The sequence below is a fragment of the Paramacrobiotus metropolitanus genome, unplaced genomic scaffold (assembly GCF_019649055.1).
Source record: "Paramacrobiotus metropolitanus isolate TYO unplaced genomic scaffold, Prichtersi_v1.0 Parri_scaffold0000222, whole genome shotgun sequence".
NCBI lineage: Eukaryota > Metazoa > Tardigrada > Eutardigrada > Parachela > Macrobiotidae > Paramacrobiotus > Paramacrobiotus metropolitanus.
In genome coordinates this window covers 62,460-87,626 of record NW_026570442.1, presented here as the reverse complement: position 1 = coordinate 87,626, position 25,167 = coordinate 62,460, and the positions used below count along the sequence as shown (strand labels likewise).

Sequence of the window (25,167 nt, the reverse complement as noted above, 5' to 3'; positions counted from 1 at the left end):
AAGTGTCGTGAGTGAAATGCCCATTGCGCTTACCATTAATATCGGTCGCGTTACTCGTGTATAAGGCTTCTGTAAAATCAATTTATCGTCGAAGAATTTCCCGTTTTTTGCTCCCGCCACGAATACCGGATTTTGAAGTTTCGGGCCCTTTAAAAAAGAGGCATTTTCCATTATTGTGATGTTCTTACATGCACCGACATCCATGCGAATTTGTCTGGGGATGGCTGTTTTTGGCTTCTGTCGCCGCTTTTTTCACATACGGAGCCGTATCTGCCGGATACCGAAAGTGTAAATTTTTACTACCATTAACCAGATTTTTCTATTTAAACATTGTAAACTAGACTTCGCAAATATTTCAGATGAGTATTACGGATCACCTTGCATTTGTTACTATCTAATAGCAAAGAGATTTGGCAGTGCCATCAACTGGACAGCAACCCTGGCCATTGTATTTATGCTGAAAGAAAGCATGACCTTTGTGCGTAGTACATCGGTAGGCCGATTCGTTCCAGTGGACTCGATGGTATATATCCATAAAGTCAATGGTTATGTTGTGGTTGTCGCGATATTCGGTCACATCATCATGCATTTCGCTACATACGGTTAGTTCCGTTGTTTGTTGTCAACAGATTTGCGTGGTCTGATAATTACAGTTTCATAAAAACTTCGCGCTTTTACTGGTGCTCTACTCCTTTTTAGGGCGTGTTAAATTGTGTGGATTAGCCTAGCTGAACTATTCCAGTGCTGGAGAAGCAAATACGAGCACAATCTTATCGCCTACGCTGGACATCATTTCTGGCTGGTTCAGTTTCGCCGCCACCTTGGTTACTTTCACTGGATCTTACCCTGCGTGAGAAGAACTGGACATTTCGAGGTAAACAGACCGCTGTGGTATTTTGTCGTAAATACTGTGTTATTTCCTTAGAAAGCCGAACAATTTGCAGCGAATCATATCATTCAAAAACAATCTCGGAATGAAATCAATAGAAACGAGAGGCAAAATTATGCAACCACTAATTTTGTTGACTTAACATGTGCTGAGTTAAACAGATGATGGGGGTTGCTGTTTTCCGTTGGGTTTATTAATGATACTTCCATAAAGATAGTTTACAAATATTTTTTTTATACTCGTACCCATCTTTTTATACCAGGTCTTTTTTTATACTCATCTTTCCGGATACATCACCTTCTATGTTGCACTCTTGCTGCACACGTTGCATCATAAATTTTGGCAGTTCATACTTGTTCCGGGAACGATGTACCTATATAGTCGAAAAGGCATATGCCAGCTGGATGATTCACCGCAAAGCAGGATATAAGGTGATGATAAGAAAAGTCGTCCAGTGGCCATCCGGAGTAAGTGCATCTTAGATTTTCCAACGATAAATCTCTAAATAATAATAAATCTCACGATAGGTCTTGCCGTTTCTGTTAATTACTATTTAACATTTTTTTACAGGTTACCCAGCTTACCGTGGATCGCCCAGCACATTTCGTTTACAATCCCGGTGATTATATTCAGATCAAAATACCCGCTCTCGCATGGTTTGAGTGGCATCCGTTTACTATTAGCAGTTGCCCGGAAGAGAAAAGTAAGTGATGGGCTGTACTTGTATGTGTACTTCTATAAGTTATGCACTTTTCCGTAGATTGTTATTGCAGCAATATTCGAGTTCAACGGTTTTGCATCAATCTTGGCATCTCTAACATAGATTTCCTGACTTTGCACATCCGGACGGCAAAAAATTAAACTCGGCGATTGTACAATTACTTTGCCGCCCATTTACGTGATTCATGTACGTTTGCCATCAGTCATAAACCTTCGACCAATTCTTTGCGGCAATCTGTTGTCAACCGCTCAGCTCGGCGTGCTCGAGTGTAAATTCTATAAAAAGCGTCTATCGGAAGCCGGCCAAATTCTTGTCAAACCGATCAGTACCGTGGTGAAATGCATTATTGGGCAGTTAACATTAAGCTAATGTCTGAATTGTGATCTTGCAAAAAAAGAGATATATACATACAGTAGTAATAAAAGGAACTTGACTGTTTCAAGGTCCACATTAAGGGTCCCTGCGGGACACCATCCGGAAAGATCTTCCAAGCTCAACATGCTATGCTCATTTGTGCCGGCATTGGGGTCACCCCTTTTTCATCTGTACTTCAGAGCATAGTCATTCGCATAGTCATTCGCCATCGTAATGCGCTATCGCACAACGTCATCCAGTCACACGAACCGATTTTATTGGGAAACACCATAAAACTGCAAAAGGTTTGGTTGATGACTGAAAAATTTCTCATATCACTGCTGTTCTTAATCAAGGCTGTCGTAAGCACTTAAAAAAATCTAGATGGTTGACAGCCGAAGAGTTGATGAGCGAAATACCGCAACAATAGAAGCACAAGCATACGTGTACTTACATTTTCCATTTTTAGTTTTTTGCATCAGAATGTATTACTTTTACTGTGTTCTGTTGATCTATACGCTCGAATTTAAAGTGGTGAGTTTTGGTTGTGGGTTACAAACTTGCGATTGATTTTAAGGTGGATTTTATCTGGGTGGTTAAGAACCAGCGGAATTTGGAGTGGTTTATGGAATTGCTGGAGGGACTGGATGCCGAGCAGTATAAGGAGGAACGGTTTCACCAATTCCTGAATATACAGATTTATTTGACTTCTTGCACAAAAATGGATGATCGTGCAGGTAGACCAATAAAAGATAACACTACGACACCGTGTGAATGGACATGTACGACAGAGTTGTACATACAAATACTGTAAGCGTTGCGCAGTTTTACGTACAGTCAACTAATCTAATCCTGGTCGATCTCTGCAAATCCAATGCTTTCGATACAGCGATCCAGTAGCTGGTAGGTCCAGCAGATAAGATCACAGGTTCCGACAAAGTGACAGTTAACGTTGTCCGGTGACATTCGCCGTTTCCCTTCGTAATCTGGATAAACTGATCAGGATACCGGTTGGAGGCGCAGAACCGAACATGGGGATAGTCGCGTCCAGCGCTGCAGTGTTAAAATATCTCTGCAGTACCAATAAAAACATCACCTCAAAAGGTGAAAGGCTTGATAAGCAATGTACGATCGCTGACTAAACGAGAAAAACGGGAATGCGATGTTACTGCACAACTGGAGCGCGAGTACAGTACTTGAAGTTATGCGACGCATCGTCAGAGGCCTCCGCCCACGGCCTCTTCCAAACGCCTGTCTCCCTGCTCTCGCTTTTCACCGGCTAACGGTTGTGAAGTGTGCATGTTGTAGTTGTTAACTTGTTCGTGTTGTGGGGCTTTCCCGCTGCCTCGGTGTGAACGCGACGTCGTGTTGTGAGTTTCATTTTGTACAGACACCGAATTATACGCCTGCATGGTGACTGGCTCCGCAGATCATTAAATGCTGTTTATCATGGTAGATATTACTCTAGGTTTTCAGCGCAAAGAATGTTTCAAAAACCGTTTGGTTTCTCGGTTTGACCATTCGACACTGAGTATCATCTTAACCGGAAATAGTTAAATTAAATAGATTGGAGATTAAACAGCGAATACCGATAAGTTTTTTAGACGCTAGCAGACGTTGCCATTTGCCCATTTAAATTTTATTTGGTAGTCAAAATCCTAATACATAATATGATAAGCCATATAAATATAAATCGCTACAAATCCAAATAAATATTGTCCTAGCCAGACTGACGAAATCAGACGAATGCGTTCCTGAACCCCTTACCAGAATATTTTGTCAAGCCATTTAAACATGCACTCAACGAGGAGATTTCATAGCAGATTCGGGTCGTTTGATAATCACAGCTATCAGCGTTTGGGAATTCGATCCGTCTCATATTCTCAATCGATAACTAAAACATTACGTTTATTAATATTCAAAATTTAACTTATCAAAATGCAAGTTCCTATCCAACAAAATATATATTATAGAAGTACCACCAAATTTTCAACATGAACAACAATCGATCAAAAAATCACAATCTTGCGCAGCAATGTAGGAACAATAAAGCAACAACAACAACGGCAAGTTACAAAAATCATCCCAACGCCTGTAAGACCCTCTGCACATTCGCCGCCACTCGTTCAGCATACACCGATCATCGCTCATCCACCAACCACCGCACCCACGGCCAGGTACTTTCAAACAGCAACTCTTCGCGCATATGCAAGATCACGGCCTCCTTATCGGGATCGGCGTATCGGATCGCAGGGCCGGTCGTCAGAAAATGCGGAAAATGTATGCCGGCGTTCAACACCTTCCGTCCGCGACACAATCCTTTGGTGCGATCATACCAGGGATAGATGTAGGACTGGTGGTTGGAGAAGCGCAGAAGAAGATCTGCGATGTCACAATCAGCTGAAAAACGGCTTGGACACAATCTGCTGCCGCATTTTGGAAGTACAACGCAGAAATAATTCCAACGAGTGCCGTACAAAATTAAGATGCGTTACAGAGAAAACACGGTGCCTTTCTCTCAACGTTCACCGGTGGTCTTCTTCTTGACGGGCGCACAATCGCACTTCCCGCGCACCACTTTCAGCAGCACCCCGGTCAGGTCCTGACAGCGCCCGTTCCGCACCATGACAGTATTGTGGTCCTGCAGATTGTGTCCCTCCCCCGGGACATGGGCGATGCGATCCGGCGAGCCGGTGACGCTGAGCCGCACACGGACGCAGCGCCGGTTGGCTGAGTTGGGCTTCTTCGGCTTCTTGATCAGCGTCTTAATCACCACGGCCTTGGCGCACGCGACCGGCCGGCCAGCCACCATGTGCGCTTCTGTTTGGGGATGGGCAGCTGGATGTGGCCTTTGTAGAGGCGTCTGTAGTCGGTTATTCGCTGCAACAGAGAGTACTAGTAGTGACAAATACCAGTTTCAATGCTCAATTTAAAACAAATTTAGCGCAGGCGCGGACGGGATCAGCTGCTGGCTGAAAAATAGCTATGCAGTACAACAACGTCCAGTCTGCAACCGCGTAAATTACAGGAAAAATAACTAGTTAATTGCACTGAATTGTCAACACAAAGCAAGGAATTTTCTTTCTCTAGACAGAATTGTCTAGAGTTCTTGTTTTTCTTGCGGTCTAAGTAATTTTTGGTAAGCTTTTTCGACCAAATAAGAAGCCCTGCCATTTCTGGTTCAAACCAGATTGGCAGGGGCGAACCATATCGCGCATTCATTCACCACGAACCCATCATTACTGGAGCGCCTCATTTACTGCTTTCCAGCGCATCTCTCCATTCCTTGATACTCATTACTGCTCTTACTCATGACTGCTGATCTGATGTCGCACCCTTTCCTCGTCTTTTCTATGGAGCCCTGCGGGGGCTGGAGTTTGAGCCGCGGGGAGGATTTAGCTGGCCACGGAGGCGGACTGTGGGGGATTTCTGGGCGCTGTGCTCGATGTGATCTGGGGTTAGTAATTCAACGCTCTGCGTTTCGACCATTAACCAGTGAACTAGCTAGTGCAGTGCTTTGGCGTTCCGTGCGGGTTTCTTCCGGGTCTGGTGAAGTTAGGGACCGTGGATCTGAACTCTGGAACCCTGGTGGACATTTTCACTGCCCTGGTTGGCATTTTCACTGCTACTTCGCTCATTTCATTCAACTGTCTTTGGCCATATTCATGAACCTCCTGGCTGGTGAATCTTCCGAGCTCTGTGGACTGGCGAATGGGACGTGGAAGTTTGGAGATGGAGTTTCTGCTTGTTGCGCACGATGTGATCTGGGGTTATTAATTCAACGCTTTGCGTTTCGACCGCTAACCAGTGACCTAGTTGGCGTAACTTGTGGGGGCTCTGTCTTTTAGACGTCTGCTAATCTCGTTTATCATGTTTTCAGGATTGGTAGATTTGCTGTTGTGCGGATTTTTTGTTCGAAACCTGTATTCCTTGTGGTTAATCATTAAATTTCATGTAACTAGTTAATTAATAAACGCCAATGCAAAAGTAGGCGATCGCGCTACCATTTTAAACGATGGTTGCAGTCGGACTGCAGAAAAAGATGTAGAATAATCACCTCCAATTTGCAGCCGTGCAAAACACAGGGCAGAACGGATCATCGACGTACTCGAAGGGCCGATTATCCGGAAGACAGAAGGGCTTGGAATTTCATGAACTCGTACGGCTTGGAATGCCGCCAGAACGGGATCTGATCGACTGCCGTCATCAGCTCCATATTGCGCGTCGGAACGAGGGTTCCTGGCAGAGCCTCAGAGGCCTCGCGGGATGGAAGAGGGACTTCACGGCGGACTGGCAGGCGCGCATGCATCATCCCGCAGTGCTTAACTGCTTAACATGGTTGCTGGGTTCCTCAAGATCTCATTCAATTAACGAAATCCTGCAAGGCAGCCACCTATGAGGCACCACCCACCACCTTGCTGAAGAATGGTAGTTTCACTAGTTTGTCTACAAGATCTTCGATGAAGAAGTGCGACACAATATGATAAAGAAAGAACTGACAGAAACAAATCCTACTGAAAATGAGAAAAATTATGAAACAGATAACTGTAATATATATCGGAAATACAAATATCGGAATACAATACATATATACGCCATTTACCCGAATACACAGCGTTTCTACGAAGTGCATACGGGGATCATTCTTCGCTTTTCATCGAGCAGCTGATCATGTCGTCGGAATCTGGAGTACAACAAGGCGACCCACTGGGCCCGTTACTGTTCTGCCTTGCACTCCAGCCGCTTGTAGCATCTTTAAAGGCGGATTTAAACGCCTGGTTTTTGGACGACGGAACCTTGGGCGGTAAGCCAGCGACTGTAGCGCACGCTTTTGGCCAGAGTATAGTCATTATACTGAAAGCCCGCGAAATCGGTCTAGTGGTGAAGGAAGCAAAGTGCGAGCTTCACATCTCCGGAGGAACCCAGCAAGAACGAGATGATGTCGTTGCAGATTTTCTGGAGATGTACCCGCGGCTTCGCATTCTCACAGATGCCGACTTCTTACTGTTAGGTGCACCGGTTTTGGACGATGCTATTGGCCCAGCCGTGGCCGAAAAGTGCTCGACCGTGAAAACGGCATGTGAGCGGTTGGAGCTCTTGCCACGTCACCACGCTCTTTTCCTCTTGAAAAACGGCCTAGGCGCCCCGAAAATTATTTACATGCTGCGTTGCTGCAATGCCTGGAAGCAACCACAACAGCTTTATCAGCTAGATGAAACCACGCGGCTATGCTTCCAAACTTTGTGCAACGTACGCACGGCTCACAACGACTACCCGTGCTGGCGGCAGGCGACGCTACCAGTAAGCAGAGGCGGTATTGGCATACGTCGGGCGGAAGAATTAGCGCTACCAGCCTTTCTGGCTTCGATTCATTCCGTATCCGGCATAGTGTCGCTACTGCTTCCTGACCATCCTTCGGTAGATGTCCTGGCCGCCTCCGAGTTGTGGAAGTCAAAAGCGCGCCTTGATGAACTACCTGAGCAAAACTTCCGTAAGACACAACGAGCATGGGACCTTCCGCTGTGCAACGCATCACTGTCTTTACTTTTGGAGATCTTTCGCGACGACGATGTCAACCGGGCCCGCCTCCTGGCTCAGTCGACGCCAGAAGCTGGCTTGTGGCTGAATGCCTTGCCCTCGGCACACATTGGCAATCTCCTTGATGACGACACGGTAAAAATTTCAGTCGGTTTGAGACTAGGCGTTTCCATCTGTGAGCCGCATTCATGCGCCAAGTGTCACAAGCCCGTTGATGCATATGGCCACCACGGCTTATCCTGTTCCTTCTCTGCTGGAAGACATCCGCGTCACGGCGGCCTGAACAGTATCGTCTGCAGAGCGCTGGTGTCAGCGGGCATCCCTGCCAAACTGGAGCCGCGCGGAACATCCCACACGTCGGATCGTCGCCCGGATGGGTGCACGACCTTCGCCTGGAAACGCGGTATGTGCTTGGCGTGGGACGTCACCTGTGTCGATACCGTCGCCTTGTCTCACTTAAAATCCACGTCAGCTTCTGCTGGATCCGCCGCAGCACAGGCCGAAGATAAAAAAGTGCGACTGTACTTGTATCTGTTGGGAAGATACATCTTCGCGCCTTTAGCCTTCGAAACTCTCGGACCATGGGGAAAGTCGGCCATCGCTCTAATTAAAGAAATTGGGAAACGACTCCAGCTCCAAACAGGTGAACCTCGTTCCCATGAGTTCCTGCGCCAGCGAATATCGTTGGAAATTCAGCGAGGCAACGCCACTTGTGTACTTGGAACAATGGAAGGAGCGGCAGCATTAAATGAGATTCTGTTGCTGTGAATTCGTGACTAACTATTTTCGATATGTAATGTACCCGTATTTATGAAATATCGGAAAAACAGAAAACCGAAATATCGGAAATACAAAGTTGGAAATTTGCAGGGCAACCGCCGTACGGAGGTGACGCAATGAACAAATCTGAAATTAACTGACGCGTGCACGGTTTTGATTCGCGTTTTTTTGGATGTGTCATCATTTGTGGCATTTTATGTGATTTTGCTTTTCTTATCCTTGATTCCTTAGCATCCCACCTTTCGACTTTCATCAGTAACGTTTTATAATCAGTAATGTATCAGTTTTATAACTACTTCAGTGGAAACATCACAGAAAATGCCGTGGAACGTGAATCTCGTCTGTCTTTGTGACTGACTGATCTTGGACATTTGAGTGCTTTGCCTTTGCCGTCATGAATCTGTGCCTGGATATTGCTATAACTTTGGGATAGTCGAATGGCGCCATGTTCATCTCCTTTCAGCAGATCGTGGCGGTCGATGCCCGCTACAGCCTGCATCGTATCCCACAGCATCCCCAGTTTCGCACCCTGTGCATTCGACGGCGCAGGCAACTGCTGCGGCAGGTCTTCAAAAGCGATGGCCAAATGGTGTCGGGCGCTGCGGCCAGCAGTCTGACACCCGACGAAGTGCGGGACAGTCGCAAGACCTATTGGCATACACGGCTGGCCCTGCTGGCGAAAAAGTACGGATCGCAGATGGACAGCTGCAGTGTGTTTGGCTCGTCGGGAAAGAAAAGTCGCTGTCGCAGTACAGTATCAGCCGCTCCACCATCAGCAGTCGTCTGTCGGAGGAGGATCCGATGAGGAGAACACCGTGCATTCGGCCAGTGTTACCACAGCTGCTGGTAAGATTATATTCGGGTCAAACTAGAAAAAGTTTTGTATCCAAATGACAGATGTAGCTATAACGGATTCGTAGATAGTGGTGGTTAAATAACGTAAATCGTTCTTTTTTTCCATGGTCGAAGTGATTCAGAATTTCGCTCACATCGATAGTTGAATACTAGACCATGTGCGTTGGTTACTTGTATGGCCGACAAGTAAGGATCCATCTATACAAGTTACGTCATGACCGAACCCACACCGCGGCGATTCGCTGCCGCGCAAATTAGATGTATGCGTGTGTGAAGGCGGTGCCAAAAATCCATCCACGTAAGGCCCTTACGTGTATGCCTGTAACTCCACCCCTTTGCATGCATACATACAAGTAGCCGATCCAGCTGCCAGTCAACCTCGAAATTTCAAACGCTCGTTTTTCGTTTGCTTCTCAACGGATCTTCCCAGTCGACATATCAGAAGATGGAAAATTAAATTTAAAACTTTTTGGTATTTTGCAAGTGGATATTTATGGCGAATCAAGAAAGTTATGACTGTTTTGGTTTCTCGTAGACTTAACATAGGATGCAAGCCACCGCCTCCTTTCACGGGCCTATGCTAAGTCTACGAGAAACCAAAACGCTCTTTCTTGATTCATAAATATCTACTTAGATACTAAAAGTTTCTTCATCTTCTGATATACGAAAAGATCCGTTGAAGAAGTTTTCAAAATTTTGGAGATCAACGGGCAGTCAGATTGGCCACTTGTATATGTACATGCGAGGCAGCTGGCACCTACACGCGTGCCGCACCAGCTCGCTCAAACACGTTACGACCCATACACAAGCCAGTTTTCAGGCGGTTCTAACGTTAGTTGTATGTATGCATGCGTAACTTGTACACATACAAGTTGCAGCGCTAATGCACTACTCATTCGATATTCATCGTGATCGTAGTATTACATATTTGCCAATGGTTACCAATTTGTTTACATTCGTTTCGCGCTCATTTCGGCCCACGCTTGATTTCGTCATGCTTTTCGGTTTTAAGTCTCGCAGTCAGTGTCAGTTACAGAGTACATTCATTACATTCCGTTTCTGACTTGTTCTTTCCGTTTTGCCATTAGATTTTTTCTCAGATTTTGTCCGAACCTGCCTTTTTTGTTAAGCTTTCTCTTCATATTTGCGGTGATTAATCCAACTTAAAGCTGTCGACGAATTAAACTAGTCATGTCCACCAGTGCAACTTCATCGGAGGCTCCGACCGGCCGGGCGGAGCCATGCGACGGCCATGCTAACAGGTCGCAATCGTCTGGCTGGCTTAGTGGAGCAGGCGTTCGCCAGTGGGGACCTCAGTGATGTCCGTTTCACCGTGGGACGTCAGTCTGGCGACGTGCAGGATTTCACCGCGCACAAGTAAGAATGAATATAATTATATACTGTATACAACTGTATCGAAGGCTCAGCCACAGCCAAACTTGGAACTGTCGTTTCGTGTCCCAGGCTGCTCGTTATCTTGCCTTTTGTGCCGTTTGTCACCTGAACGTTGTTGTTCACTGCGCAGGTTTGTCTTGGGAATTCGCAGCCCGGTGTTCCGCATGATGTTCTACAGCAATGTGCCCGAAAACAGCCAGGACGCCGTAGATATCTCCGATATTCACCCGGATGCCTTTGCCAACATGTTAAGGTAAAAGTGAAACTAATATTAGGAAAAAAAGGTAATTAGACTGTTAGAAAAAAATTTAGGATTATTATCGGTAATTCTCCTGGCCACTTTGAAACAGGTAGGGAAATTGGTCATCTATAAAACTAACAAATTAAATGTTTTTATTTGTTAAGATTTGAAAAAAGCGATCGAAAGCAGCGTAGTCGCGGAAATTAGTGATCGGATTTCCCTTTATCTGCAGGCTGTGTTAGGGTTGAAATTCACGAGGCTTAGACCCATTTGTGAAAAGAAGTGAAATGAAAGTGAAATGAAGTGAAATGAAATGAAACGTGAAATAAAAAATTAAATTTAAATAGATTATTTTGGCTTTTATTAGGGTTGCAAACAGCCGATAGCAGTTAAAATATTACTTAATACTGCAACTGCACGGTACTAGTAGAAGTTTAATATTTCAAAAAAATTCGTTGTAAGTGGATTACTAAATTTATTATTCAGTACAGACTATACAGTAAGTGCAAAAAGATTGTGCAATTTGCTTTTGTTTTTACTACAGAATAAGATAAAACTGTTTAAAACTAAAATTAGGAGTAGAAGTTTGAAAATGGTAATCCGTGTATAAGAACAAGGCGTACAAAGAAAATGTTCATTTCGATTCAAAAAAACAGCGCAGTAGCGTCTGCGGCACGGAATTTCTTTCGAGTTAGATACTAGTCGTATTTGGGCGCGCGGCGCGCCTTTTGAGCTTGTCCGTGCGAGGTCCAGCTGTAAGTAGCCGAGAAATTTCATTATTTGCATTTGATCTTAATTGCACTGTAAACACTTTTAAAGATTATTTCTTTCTTATCAGCTGTACGAGATCCCAGTTTGACAAACCGAATTCTTCTACCTTGGCACGAATAGTTTTCTTTAATTAGCCGAACTCTTAGTATTACTGGGAAGAAGAGTAGAATTTAATCTTAGGCGTTTTGGCTAGCTATGCATTTAGATTTCTGAAATTACCTGCACTAAAAGCGTACGAACAACGTTTTCTTCTCTTCCAGTTGCAACATTAATGCTTACGCGCAGTGCTGTTTAATGCAGGGAATCGAATTAGAAGCGGTCACACAAAAAAATACAACGGTGTGAACATTTTCGTTGCAAGAAATATAGGGAATCGCTCTAGTTTCGTCCGCTTCTGATGCATTTCAAGCGATTTCACGATTTCACCATTTCATGCATTTCACGTTTCATTTCATTTCACTTTCACGTTTCACGCGAGGGTCCGCGTGATTGTGAAATGAAAGTGAAATGAAAAGTGAAATGTGAAATGGTGAAAGCCTGATTTCAACCCTAGGCTGTGTTCTGGCATGCTGACAACATCGTGCACGAGTGTCTGGCGTTGGTGGATCACCACGACCAATTCGATGGCATCACACAGGAAACACTGCAACGTATTCTGCAGCGCAAGACACTGCTGGCGGAGGAGCGTGTGATTGATTTACTTGGCTGTTGAACGGTACAGAATTTATAGTATTTGTTGTATTGTTGTCTACTTATTTTCGTTGTTGAATTTCTTTTACTTGTGAGAACAATACTGTAAAATGGTGAAGACCTTCTTTGGGAATAAAGGCTGTGACACTTTTCTCGACAACTGTTGCATCTTTTTTGCCCTACTTTTAGCGCACAAGCGCACTCTTACTGTTCGCTTTCAAAAGTTTATGTATTTTTACTTACGATGGACATTTTTTTGTGAATTTTATTTTTTAATGTTCTTTTTCCAAACACATTTGCTTCCGGAGTAAAAACACAGTTGCATTTACCCCAGTTAATTACACAGCTGTTTTTTAAAAGCCTCTTTAATAATTGTATATGGTAGCACAATCATAAGCTAAATAATATCTGCAGCTTGTGCAGGTGCATATGCATTACATAGCAATAGCAGAGTAAAAAGATGCCACCGCTATCGAGGAAAGTCAGAAAACACGGTACATTGTAGGAAGCACCCTTTTGACTAATCCGTACACTGTTTTTGTCACTATCCTCTATATCATTATACCGGGTGGCCGAACAAAATGTCACCCTCCGCATTTGTTTCGCCCCGTGCGAACTACTAAACGCAATTTAAACAAAGTAGACTCATTCGATAGACAATTTCTTAAGCTACTAAACCCAATAAAACATTCTTTTGAAAAGCTGATATCTCTCGTTAACAATGGCGCCAAGTGAAATCGTGTCAAAAGTTTTAGTGTCCCAGCTCGCAAAGTTCAAAATTTCGCCTCAGTTATTGTCCTTGCGTAATATCTTAAGTTTTTAAAATGTTTTATTTAGAGTAAGATTTCGTCTTTCAGTCGGGAAAAATTTGTTGGGATGGTGCATGCACTGGATGAGCTATGCACTAAGCAACCTTTTCGACAGTTCGGAAAAATTACGATTTTTTTCATCTGTTTTTTTAAGTATTTTAGTTACAATTTTTTGTTCAGTACTGGGTGCAATAAAGAGCGCTGGGGCAACTGGAAACTGTGGGTGGGTGAGTACCCTTTCAAACACGGGTGTGAACCAGGACTGCATTCGAAGTAATGGTCTGCAAATTGTTTTCAAAACGTCCGCCACCCCGTTTCATGAAGATCAAATGTAAGGAGTACCAAACCTTTCGCTCGTTGGCCAGCCAAGGTCACTAGAATGTTTTTATTCTTTACAGTAGAAAAACCAGGAACAATCCCTCTTTCTGAAATACTAACCTCATAAACAATAGCGTACTTGGTTAAATATCTACAATTCAAATTTGAAAATAAAGAAATTTGAATTTTTGTTTCTAGGACATCACTCAAATCCACCCATTTCTGCAAAATATTTCAGGAAAAAAGGAAGCTCTTTTATACAAGGACATCTGGGTGCTGTGAACATACCCTCTAAGATTAGGGTGCAATGAACATCCGACTGCTCTGCAACTCGCAACGCTTGTTCTGTGACTTTAAATTGTGAAGCAGTATGATCTTCTAAAAAGTGGTTAGAAGATACAGTAATTTTTTGTGGCCCGTAATTTGTCGAAACAGACGGTGTAAATACTTGGATATAACATTTTTGTCAAAATAAAATTTCCCGTAAAATTAGTGCCCGGGTGTTCATCGCACCCTAATTGTGAAGGGTATGTTCACAGCACCCAAATGTCCTCGTATTGTTGGTTTAACTTAACTTTCTTGTGTCATGAAAAATGCTCTTTCGAATAAAACTAAAATCATGTCAATCAATTAGCGGATTGGTCCAATACACCTTTGTAAACCAGGGTGACATTTTGTTCGGCCTCCCGGTACACACTTCCTGAAAGTACCGAGACTATCCAAATAAACTTCGTCCAACCTCTTACCGATACAGAACGTCTTACCGATACAGATTATTATTGATGTTGTTGTTTTAGCTGGGGAACCGCGGCCTGCGCTAGTATCACCGTGGACGCTTCGACTGCGGCCAATCGCCGTCATATGCTGGGAAACGCGTTGTTCCATGTGTGGTTTCCGCTGTTGAATAACACGGAACTGGCGGATGGTCCGGACAAGGTAAGTTAAATGGCGTTTCTGTTTCAGATATGCAATTTTAAATTTTGTATAATTTCTTTGCTGTTGTGTTGCAGAGCGGATTGTTGACGGAAGGGGAACTGCTGAGCTTGTTCATGTACCAGAATGCCACAGTGAAGCCGACACTGGCGTTTCCCACCGAACGTCGCTTAACGAAGGAACAACAGAAAGAACAGAGTCCGCCGACGTTGCTTCGCACGGGTGATGAATAGTACCCATTCTGGTGCCGTTGGCGTCGCCCACGGCCCCCTGCGGACGGTCCACGCATTCACACTGACCCCTGGTCAGCTTCGCCACACTACTCGCGCACGGCGCGGCGTGCGGGGGCGTGGCCTACAGTAGCACACAGTTATGCTTCTGCACACGCGGATTGGCTTGCGCGCACACTGGTTGCCATGCATTTTGCATATGTAACGTGCAGCATAATTACAGTATGCAGATGAGTTTTCCGCTATATTTTCAACGGCAAACATTTGGAGAACCCAACCTCTTATCTCACTGTTATTGTGGATCTTTAGCAAAACTAACGCAGAATTATCGTCTCAAAGGTTTGTACTTTTGAATCAGATTAAGTATGCCATTTGGCCCGTTCAGCATTTACTCGCCAATTAGCTTATGCCTGTTTCTTGTGATAACCACCGTTTTTAATTTACAGATTGAAGATTATCGTCCCTGGTTGTTTCTATAATCATCCCTCAACTCTGGAAACAAAGTCTCTGCAGGTGCGTGAATTATTAATTGTATTATTATTATGAGTTATTATAGTTTGTGGTTAAACGTACTGTAACTGTTGTCTGTCGGGAATATGGATTAAAGTTATCGGACGGCATTTTTGTCGATTGTTCTTGCGTAAATTGAAAATAGTTTGCCATCTATTTGTCCGGCCACTGTACAACGTCTTTTCATTTTATTAATCATTTTATTATTATGTTGTGCAGCGTACAGTATTTCAAATCCTGTATTAGTCACATACACGAATTATGTCCTCTCCGTGTAAACAGTGATAAAAGTTTAAAAGTAGGTCGAATAGTTGGACTGAACTAACTGCCTGCGCTGCAAATAGATTTTAAAAAATATTCTCTTGAATCCTTGAAGCTAAGAAGTTAAATTAATGCCGTCGCAATAGGTTTAGCTATTAGCAGAATTTGTTAAGACCTTTGTGTGAATTATTTTTAAATTATTTAGTGGTGTGTGTAGATTGTTCTCCAATCAACTATAAATTTTAAAAAGTCATTCATTTGAATTTTGTGCCGTATTTCCGCCGCGCTTTACGGCTGATTTTTATGCACGAATATTATCGCTCTAAGTTTGAAAAATACGGAATGAGATACTTCATTTGATTTAATTTACATATTATCGTGCCACGAATTTGTACTATCGCTCAGTAGCTCCGAGCAGGAAATCGTAGTTTATATTCGTACCTGCAATAAATGCTTTATCTTTGCAGCATTTGCGCGCGAAGCAGCGGCCACCGATATTTCTTTTTGTCATCGTTCACCATTTCCTGGATTGTTGCCTGCATCACCTGTTGGCGATCGGATACCGAGCGATTTCCGTGTGAGCCTCCCACCTCTGTCGGCCACCGAAACCCGTGGCGTTGTGGCATCAGCGCGTATCCTGTCCGCTCCTCCTCCGGCTCTCAAGACTGGTTCAGACTGCCAGGGCTGTGCAACAGCTCTAGCACTGACCATTCGCGACACCGACCAGGGCTTATAGCTTTAGTCTGTCGCGTGCTGCGTGGTGTCGGTCTGACTTAAACGCAGGGTAAACTCAAAAGGTAAATGGCGGTTATAGTTTTGATTTAATTTTTGGTGGTTTTTAAGATCAACTTGATTTCATAATTTCTGCCCAACTATCGAAACGCTCAATTTATAAATTATAAATTTCTTTCTACATAATTATTGTTTGCCAAACATTACTTTATCATTTATATGGTATTTTGATTTTTATATGCAATCATCTTATTTTTAGTTCATCGTTAACAATACGATTTATCTGAATCAGATATTAAGCTGTAATAATTTACAAATATTCGTGCCGCCCTCGCAGTTTACGAAGTCTTCGTTTTTGCTAATACAGTTATGTTACAGCTGGCAGCAGCCGGAAAAAAGTGCTAGGCGGCTTACCATCGTTAGAAGGTTAATAAGACTTTATGAAAATAATAATTAGAATTCAGATATGGCGTATTGTCGGGCATCGGGCGAACGTAAAGTCTACGTGGCATTTTGTAGGAGTGCGCTACTAATTGTTGCCTTTCAGCAGCTGTCCGCATGGCGTCCACAGTGGTGCGACCGTCGTTTGTTATGCCGCCGGGGGATCTGCCGGAGCCCTTTTACCAGCTTCGCCCACGTTCCCTGCAGCGGGGACATGATCCGGTTGAGGACCACAAGGGAAGCTTCCGTAATTCCCGTACGATTGTCCCCACGGATTCTCAAGGCCCTCCAGTTCTCCTGTGCTCGGATCGAGATCCGGAGCGCCAAGAGGATAGCCGTTTACGCGGTTTTCGTGATCCCCGCTCCAACTACGGCCGCATTTTCAAAACTCTCCATGACGGGGAGGTGTTTGTGGTCTCTCTCAGCGGCGCGTCGGTGCGCCAATTGCTGAAGCTGGTCGGCAACCACATCGAGGAAGCGTACGGTATCAGCCGCCGAGACGATGATAATGCTCGCAAGTGGCCGCCGAGACCGTCCGGAGTGTCGAAAAAGCGGCTGGTTCTGGTGGCCGGGACGAACGATCTCTCCGACTACCTGAAACGCGGAGCGACCGGATCAGCGGCCCGGGTTGTGGAGCGGGTGATGGATGCCATTCATGGCCACCAGCGCAGTATCGAGGAGTGGTGCGATGAAGTCTTCCTCGTCCGACTGCCGTTCTACGAGCGGGATAATCGCTTTCACAACCCGGTGCCGGAATACAATCGGCACCTGCGCGAATGTGATCATGCTGTCCGGGAAGTCAACAGCGAGCTGGATAGGTTCTGTTATAAGAACAGCTCATCCCGCCGAACTATCTGGCGCACCGTCCGTGTTCCCGTGGATGACGTGACCATGCGAGCCGATGGGCTGCATTGGGAGTATTCTCCGACCATGTACCGGGCATTCTTTACTGCCCTGGCAGACGCCATGACGTGGGCCGTAGAAGGTATGCTGATAGCGCGTGTAGCTGTCTCGTGGCGGTTATGCGGTGGTTTAGGTCAATTATTACATGCTGTTAAATTGTGTTTATTTTGCAGAACGCCAGCGTGCGGCTGATGATTACTTGCATCAGAACCGACATGCTATCGGCGTCCTGACCGCCACCCTGGACACGTACGAGAGCAGGGGAGCTGCTAGGGAGCGTCGATGCCAGGAAGAAATGGGCGTGTCAGCGCGGCACATCAAGCAGTACACCGAGCGGCACGTCCAGGAGAGCACGTGCAGGCTGTCCAAGCTGGAGGGGCAGGTGAAGCAGGGACTGAAGGCCATGGAGAAGATCGAGAAGGAGTATGTACTGGTGAAGCGCGCACAGCAGGAAAAGGAGGCCAAGAAAGCGCGGAATAGGGCTCGTAATGTGATCGTCCACAAGAAACGCAGCGTGAAACGTCGCGATGAACGGGCTGCTGATAAGAAGCTGTATAAGGCCGTCCAGCTGGCTCGGCGCTGGCTGAAGCCGAACGGCAGCCTGGATCGCTACTTGCGATCTCGCCATAGAGTGGAGTTGATGAGTTTCTGGTTGTCTCTGTAACAGTATTTGGCAATTTTGTTAGTTGTTTCTAACTGCTACTTTATATTTCTAACTACTATGAATTTGTATGGATGTGTGGCTGGAGTGGTGCGGAGGCTGTTCTGAAATGTGAACTAATAATAATAATAATAACGCGGCAATAAGCAGCAATAATTATTCTCATACCGTGGAAGTATGAAGTGTAATAATAAATAACGCAGGAATTGCACATTCAATCGATGACCCGACAATAATAATACAACTAGTCGCTGTGTTAATATCTGCTCATCCAAACGCAGTTCGGAAAACGCATTCTGTTCTTCTATATGCAGATGCCTGCGCGCAAGCGCCCGCATAGCGGCGGTAGGAGTGAGGCAATTTGTCTGCCATTCCGACAGCGGGAGGAACTGAATTTCAGAGCTGAAGGGAAACGGTTCCGTGTTGCCACTGCGGGTGACGCGCTTGTTCCTTGTGCACCGGAAACCCCTGTCAGTGAGCTTCTGGAATGTCTGGAAAACGCAACGAGGCGAAGCCTCCGCACTGCCGGCTCTCATGTAATCCCGCGCTTCTTGCGTTGACGCGTTTATCTAGATAATAACTTCTGACCTATCTTAATATAGCCAGCTGGTCAGGAAACAGCTGACGTCGGACTCGCCTCTGCTCTGATGCCCTTGGCTTCTCCTTCGACGTCCGCCGGGCACGCTACCGCAGACAGTTCCGCCAGCGGCGCTCTCATCGCTGCTCCTGGAGCGACACTCGCGACTAACCAAGGCGAGACAGCCGAATCCGACGCTGAAGATGAGGAGTCCGAGGGGAGGTTGCGCATAGCCCACACTGACACTGACAACGACACTAACAGCAGTAACTCCATTGCTGACAGCTCTCCGCTGGTCACGAGTACGCAAGCGAACTGCATTACAACTTCCGTCGCCACTCCGATGACTGTTATCACCGAACCAATAATGGCGACCGAAGATCCTCCTGCCACGCCGCATCGGCGGCCAACTCGCCCACCTGTGCCTGAAGAAGAAGTGGAGAGGTTGCGACAAACGATGCTGGTATGATGACTTTAATTTGCAGAGATTATTTTTCAATATTTAAAATCCCATATCTGCAATACAGGTTCCTCCAAAGCCAGGTTGGGATGCAGATCCGTTTGTGCGACCGCTTCCCGTAGTCAGATACCCGATAAGCCGCGAGAACTGTGGGGCAGATTGCAGCAATTTCATGAGGGACGTGCATTATGTTTTGGGAGACGATTGGTACGGCGTTGTGGTAAGCTAAAGCTCTGGTCCTGCAGCGGCAGCATTTTCGCAACATTATTCTGGAAAACCGTGTTGTCTGTGCTTTAGATTGACGTAAACGAACAACTCAAGTACGATCCCAAAGACCTACATGAAAGCGAAGAATTCAAAAGAGCCGTGCAGGAGAAGCGTGTGCAGTACACAAGGGTAAAGATCAAGCAGGTGGATAAAACGCTTGTCTATTTCGACTCACCTGACAGCACCCAACCACTTCCGGACGGCGTTTCCTGGTCGGAATTCATTGAGATGAATGCAAAGGAGTACGCATCCCTTAACGAGCGCGTTCCTCACGTCCGGCCGGAAATGGAAGAAATGCTAGCTGATTCCGGCCTTCCCGAGCCCATCAAAGAGTTATGTATTGCCTTTGCTCAGATGGCAGCCACTCGACAGACCAAGGACAAATTATTTTCAACGTACGGCCACTTCAGCCCAAAGTTGCTGTCGAATGTAAGTACTTGAAGCCTGTTTTGTTTACCGTTATTGTGTGTAATTTTTGGACGCTTGCAGTTACCGGACTGGTCTGGTCTGGTTTGCCTTGTGCGTATCATGGACCAGACCCATGGCGTGAAAGAGTTGCGGGCAGGGATCAACGAACAGGAGCTGATTATGGGCCCTGGCGGACCCAGTGGATTTCCGAAACACACGGAAGATGGTCGGATGAGCTCCTTTAATTTCGTGTTGTGGGGAGCAGAGAAATACTTCATTTGTGTTGCACCAAGACATGCAGGCACTTTGCAGCGAGTTGTGGGCAAAATCTACAAGGATATGGGATACGGAGACATCTGTCCGCAATTAGTCATCGGTCATCACCATAAGACTGCTTTCTTGCTCGTTCTCAAATGTATGCGGCAGATGGAAATCGAAGTTTCGTATGCCATTTTGGAGGCGGGAATGGGCATCTATTTGCGCCCCAATACGCCGCACTGGGGTGGCCAAGTGGGCGCCAACGTTGCCGTGGCTATTAATGTTGCCGACCCGGAAAAGTATCCGGGCGAAATTCTGGACGGAAGGAAGTACATTCAGTGTTCGCACGATAAGCGAATAATGGCGATGAAATATTCCAAAAGTGCCCGTGGATTTGATGATAAAGAGACCATGGACATGCTGGACGCCACATCCCGAGCATATGAAATGAGAATGGTTGAACTGAACTGGCCCCTTCGCCCCCAAATCACGGACGCTCCAATTTCCGTCCCCGATGTGTTTACCGTAGAAGACGAAGAAACTCGGCTGCAACTACTTCATGCCCAAACCGCAGCCCAGGTGATGGCAGATATTCATCTTTTCACCGGAATAATTCCAGCCAGCCGAATCAAACTCGATTTCAACATTCATGGTGTAAGAGAGAAGGATGCCGGTTTTATCAGGATTTGAGAAGCGATATTGATAAAAAGAAAGAAACGGAAACCGGAGTTGACTGGCATTTTATCGCAGCCGTATTTTCCAATGTCGATAAAGAAACGCTAAAGGAAGAGCTGAAAGCGGGCAGGCAGGACGTTTTTCTGCTAGACGGCGTTCAACGCTTTGCTGCCACAGCTGGACCTCCACTTAATTTCCAGCGTTTTCCCGTAATTGTGGTCATCAATCCCAGCAATCCTAGGCTTGAGCAGATACTCACCCAGCAAACTCAGAAACATAACAATGCGACCTTGGCGCCTAGTGGATGGCAGTGTGTCAAGTTCTTGCGGGCGATTTATCAGCGGGTTGTTTCTGTCTTTGCTGCACAGTCCGGCCTCCCAGCAAGGCGTTTCTGCACGGTGCACGCAGGAAAACTGGATATTGAGCCCGCATTCCGGAAAGCCCTATTAACGGAACTGGTGAACACTTACCCCGAATTCATCATGCTTTTCAACGTCAAAGAAAAGGCTGCAAAAAAGGAAGAATATCGGTGGAAGAGTGAATGCTTTTGTGCCATGCGCAAAGTTGCCCAGCTTCCGGAAGAGTGTATGGAGCGGCTGGAAAAACTGTACGCCCGGGGTGAAGTCGGCTGGAAAGCTATGGGAATCGCGAAGGCCACTGGTACATACAAGCTTTTGTACCTGGGTAACTACATCACACCTATGAAACTAGCGGATATGTTGCCAACTGGCGCTGAAGACCCGAATCCGGACGTTCGCTCCGAGTTCTATGCACTGTTTCCAACGGTGGAAGACCTCTTCGATTTTTTCAATTATTTGCTCGGCCTTCTTCTACGTGCACCAGAGGACGCTCCGCAGAAGTTTAGTGCCGTGAAAAAATGGAGAGAGAGGGTAGGTTGAGGGAATAAATTGAGTATCCGTAAGAGTATTGATAGATGTATGCGTGTTGCAGGTAGAGGACTGGCAAAACTCCCGCCAACCGATACCAGCAGCGGTTGCTCCAGTCGCGGATAAGGCGGACATCGTGGATGAAACAGTCACCGCCAGGGAAAGCAACGGTTCTTCCGCTTCTTCCACTAATGTACCCGAAACTGCCAGCCACCCGCACGACAGCTTGGGGAGCTCGGAAACTGGCGGAGCAGAAGGTATTTTGTGTACCACTACACGACCGATCGAGCCCGAGCCTGCGACTACCGTAACGGAACCGATCACGCCTCCCGATTCCCCTTTTCTGGATCAAGGTGTTGACCGGTCTTCAGCGTCTGGCTCCCCCGACCTACCTGCAGCGGTTGACACGGCGGAAGACCTGTCCGAATCGTCTGTAGTGGCTGCCACATCGGATTTCGCCCAGGAGTCCAGCAAGACGGTGGCGACTGAAGCACGCACACTGACAATGGCATCTGTTGATAACGGCGAGCAGCAGAGTGAAACGCCAACTGAACTGGATCCTCCGCAGACGGTCGACTTGACTCAGCACGGCACAGTTACTGGTCCGGAGTCTTCGGATGATACTGGTTTATCGGCAGCGGTTGACACGGGAGAAGACCTACCTGAATCATCGGAAGTGTCGACTACAACGTTGAAAGATGTGGACCCAGGACGGACGATAGGCCACCACCAACTGGATTCAGAGGTTGTCGTAGAAGACAAAGACGATGATGATGAAGCAGACGGAGGAGATGATGGCGGCAATGAAGTTTTCGACGACGACGAAGAGGACAAAGAATCCAAGGGCAAGAAGGACACCACAGACAACGAGGAGAATGGTGACGCTGACCTTGCCAGCTTTGAATCGGAAGGCAGCAGTGATGACGACGATGAAGACTACCATCCCTCGCGGGCACCCAAAGGAAAAGGAAAGAAGGCAGCGTCTGCTTTCATTTCTGATCTGGAGCTGGAACGAGCTTCATCGGCTGATCCAGATGTCATAATTTTGGACGACGATGCTGATGACCCGGTAAGCTGGGGACTGTTTTTTCGAAAATCGATTAAAATGGTGACTTTGTTGTACTGTTTAGTCCACGGCTCGTCATCGCGTGATGCTGCAAGACCTCGGCCGGTGTCTACAGGACAGCAATGCTCAGCCGTTTACCGAAGTGCACCCGCCAACTCGTGTGAAACGGACAGAGTGTGTGGAGATCTTGGAACACACAGCAATCAAAGTAGCCGCCAGCATTCAGTTGAACAACAACCTACTGGTTAAGTACTAATAACACCTACTTCAACCTGAATTTAGCATTGACAAAAAATTCCTGGTTTTCAGATTGAAGCTCAGGACTTGTTTATTGGCAAGTTTTCCCTTGTGCCAGTTCGGAGCATTCGGCCGGAAGTTGTGCGGGTCCTTAACTTCCCAAATTCCGAATCACCTCTTGCCACCATTCAAAGTTTTGGATTTCTACGGGAACATCGCGCCGTTTATGAACTCGAAGAGAAGGTGGACGGATCGAATATTGATCTCACTAATGGGCAGTATATTGAAAGATACGTCCCGAAGGATTCAGAACACCGAACCCACGACAAACTCCAAATCACCCCTGAACAGACAATTGCAATTTTTCACGTGTGGAAGTCGTTTTTCTCGTACGACAGTAGCCGTTTCATTGTCGCAGAGCAAAACAACAGACGAATTTTGGTAAGGACTCTCTCTCCCTTCTTACTGCACCAACAGTTTTGTTTTAAGTTTTGCATAATTTAAGATGTGTAAACCACCGGACGCGCATCAAGTGCGGGCGCTTTTGACCACCATACGGGGAGCGCTAAGAAAGTCTTCCATGCGCAAGGACGAAGATGCGGCGGCAATCGGAGTCTTGAAAAAGGTTTGTAGCAATTTTACAATAAAGACCTGTCTGCATCTACTGGCTCTTTCTCTTACTTAACTACTAACTGATACACTTGTAGATTCTTGCCGAACATAACACTCTTCTGCGACATCTTCGCGAGTTTATCCGCGTTACCGAGATTCCGTGCTCCAGTGCTGTGGACTCAACCACATCTGATGATTTCTACGCCGTGTTCCAAAATTACTTCACGATTCGCGACATGCCAGCAGTTGGTCACAGTCTTTTCCAAGCCTTATCGTCTGTCCTTTTTTCGGAAGACAAATTCCACCTACTCCTGCGCCTTGCTACTGTGGATGCGCTCGCAACGCATTTCACTGACTTCCTCCCTCACGTGCGCTCACTGGTGAAGGATAAAAGTGTCGGTCTACTGGAGGTCGTTTTCCGCACAGCAGTAGTTGCAGCAGAGGTTTCGCAGAAATCAAACGGCAGTGCAATTCATCTCTTCGGTCTGGCTACCGCCCTGCAGCGGCCCATCTGCTCTTATCGGGGTTTCTTTCAGGGAAATCAGCCGGAAAATTGGGAAGGATATTCGGCAGGAGAGGTGAGTTTCAAAATTTGAGGAATAAGTTTCACGGAAAGCGTATAAATGTATTTTTACCAAACAAACAATGTTTACTTTACAGGTCGAAGTTCTGATACGCACTGAACGTCGGCCCGGCAAGAAACATTATCTGTTCTTGCCAATCAACACGCCATCCTCTGCTACGGAGAAGCCGGTGCGCGTGTTGCACACCATAGAAGATCACTATCTGGCTTGCATTGCGAAACAGGCGGGCTATGAGGAGCACTTCATGCCAACGGTGGGCATTCCCGCCGCCATCGTTGTTGCGGAAAAGCAGGGGACTTGAAAGGTTATTGCGGACTGCAAAGCAAGTGGCGCCAGCGTCTACAGTGATAGGCCGGAAAGCGACTGATTTAGTAGTTCTGCCCTATAGAACCGTTTGTTTAGTAGGCGAATCGTTTCGCGGTTGCTGTTTGTTTTTGTTGACGTAACCGTGACAGGATAAAAATTTTGTGATACAGCAAATTCTTTTTGCGTTTATGTTAAGCATGTCTGTATGAGTCGGCGTACGCTGGGTTTTGAAGAGGGGAAACGTTTTCATGTTTTCGAATTCCTTGGTATACTGGATAATGTGGAGCTTTTACAGTTGTTGCTGCAGTCTTTTGTTGTTGTTTCTTTGACTAGAATAAGTATGAGATGATTGCGATAAAAAGCGCAGGGTTGCTGGCTTTATACACCGTTTTATCGCTTTTTTTACACATGCCACATTATGAATTTGACGACACGTACAGCCCGAGGCAATTTGTTCAAAGTATAAGTGTAATTAGCCAAAGCTTGTTAACAACAAGACGTTAAAACAACTGCACGGTCAATCATTCATTATGCAGGCAACACTCTGTACATTCAAAGTAATCAATTCGGGATCCCGAAAGAGACTCACTGTATTCAACAGAAACGGACTCGCTGATTTGCACAGAATCACTTCCATCTTTTAGGACTCGGTTCCGTGGTCCAGAGCGATGTTGTGTGTATTTACTGCAGCGAGAGCAGTGCAGTTGACAGTAGCGGCGCTTATTTTGCTCACACTTAATGCGCCTCGCCGCCAAATGGCTGAGCAGTGTGTACAGAGTGATTTCAGCTTCAGGTGGA

The 25,167-nt window shown here is 46.0% G+C and overlaps 4 protein-coding genes and 2 long non-coding RNA genes across 8 annotated transcripts; 5 read left to right on the top strand and 1 right to left on the bottom strand.

The window, feature by feature from the left end:
- The first annotated feature begins 383 nt into the window (after positions 1-383).
- Positions 384-1,702, top strand: LOC129601246 (uncharacterized). The gene is made up of 5 exons (XR_008692199.1): positions 384-602; positions 700-874; positions 1,152-1,356; positions 1,460-1,592; positions 1,650-1,702. It is a non-coding gene; the product is annotated as an uncharacterized LOC129601246 (long non-coding RNA).
- A 2,743-nt stretch (positions 1,703-4,445) lies between these two features.
- Positions 4,446-4,776, bottom strand: LOC129601238 (28S ribosomal protein S12, mitochondrial-like). The gene has a single exon (XM_055499993.1). The coding sequence runs from the start codon at positions 4,774-4,776 to the stop codon at positions 4,483-4,485; it is 294 nt and encodes a 97-aa protein (XP_055355968.1). The 3' UTR covers positions 4,446-4,482.
- A 5,896-nt stretch (positions 4,777-10,672) lies between these two features.
- On the top strand, positions 10,673-14,240 carry LOC129601243 (uncharacterized). Its single transcript, XR_008692198.1, has 3 exons — positions 10,673-10,785; positions 12,098-12,259; positions 14,159-14,240. It is a non-coding gene; the product is annotated as an uncharacterized LOC129601243 (long non-coding RNA).
- Positions 14,241-14,778: 538 nt separating this feature from the next.
- Positions 14,779-18,124, top strand: LOC129601241 (uncharacterized). Of its 3 annotated transcripts, XM_055499997.1 has the most exons (5): positions 14,779-14,863; positions 14,971-15,037; positions 15,763-16,092; positions 16,578-17,453; positions 17,545-18,124. In XM_055499997.1, the coding sequence occupies exons 4-5, from the start codon at positions 16,586-16,588 to the stop codon at positions 18,033-18,035; spliced, it is 1,359 nt and encodes a 452-aa protein (XP_055355972.1). In that variant the 5' UTR covers positions 14,779-14,863; positions 14,971-15,037; positions 15,763-16,092; positions 16,578-16,585; the 3' UTR covers positions 18,036-18,124. The 3 variants fall into 3 exon arrangements, with proteins under 3 accessions (XP_055355972.1, XP_055355971.1, XP_055355973.1); XM_055499996.1 differs by lacking the exon at positions 14,779-14,863 and having other exon boundaries at positions 14,907-15,037; XM_055499998.1 differs by lacking the exon at positions 14,779-14,863 and having other exon boundaries at positions 14,907-15,037; positions 16,575-17,453.
- Positions 18,125-22,069: 3,945 nt separating this feature from the next.
- LOC129601237 (uncharacterized) lies at positions 22,070-22,886 on the top strand. Its single transcript, XM_055499992.1, has 2 exons — positions 22,070-22,633; positions 22,695-22,886. Exons 1-2 carry the CDS (start codon positions 22,070-22,072, stop codon positions 22,884-22,886), a joined length of 756 nt encoding a protein of 251 aa, XP_055355967.1.
- Positions 22,887-23,715: 829 nt separating this feature from the next.
- Positions 23,716-24,596, top strand: LOC129601236 (uncharacterized). The gene is made up of 2 exons (XM_055499991.1): positions 23,716-24,057; positions 24,140-24,596. Exons 1-2 carry the CDS (start codon positions 23,716-23,718, stop codon positions 24,362-24,364), a joined length of 567 nt encoding a protein of 188 aa, XP_055355966.1. The 3' UTR covers positions 24,365-24,596.
- The last annotated feature ends 571 nt before the right edge of the window (positions 24,597-25,167 follow it).

Coding starts and splice junctions, on each gene's coding strand:
- LOC129601237 (XM_055499992.1), top strand. CDS start 22,070: ATGGCATCTGTTGATAACGGCGAGCAGCAGAGTGAAACGCCAACTGAA. Junction 22,634..22,694: donor ACGACGATGCTGATGACCCG/GTAAGCTGGGGA, acceptor TGTACTGTTTAG/TCCACGGCTCGTCATCGCGT.
- LOC129601241 (XM_055499997.1), top strand. CDS start 16,586: ATGGCGTCCACAGTGGTGCGACCGTCGTTTGTTATGCCGCCGGGGGAT. Junction 17,454..17,544: donor CATGACGTGGGCCGTAGAAG/GTATGCTGATAG, acceptor TTTATTTTGCAG/AACGCCAGCGTGCGGCTGAT.
- LOC129601236 (XM_055499991.1), top strand. CDS start 23,716: ATGCCAGCAGTTGGTCACAGTCTTTTCCAAGCCTTATCGTCTGTCCTT. Junction 24,058..24,139: donor AAGGATATTCGGCAGGAGAG/GTGAGTTTCAAA, acceptor TTTACTTTACAG/GTCGAAGTTCTGATACGCAC.
- LOC129601238 (XM_055499993.1), bottom strand. CDS start 4,776: ATGGTGGCTGGCCGGCCGGTCGCGTGCGCCAAGGCCGTGGTGATTAAG.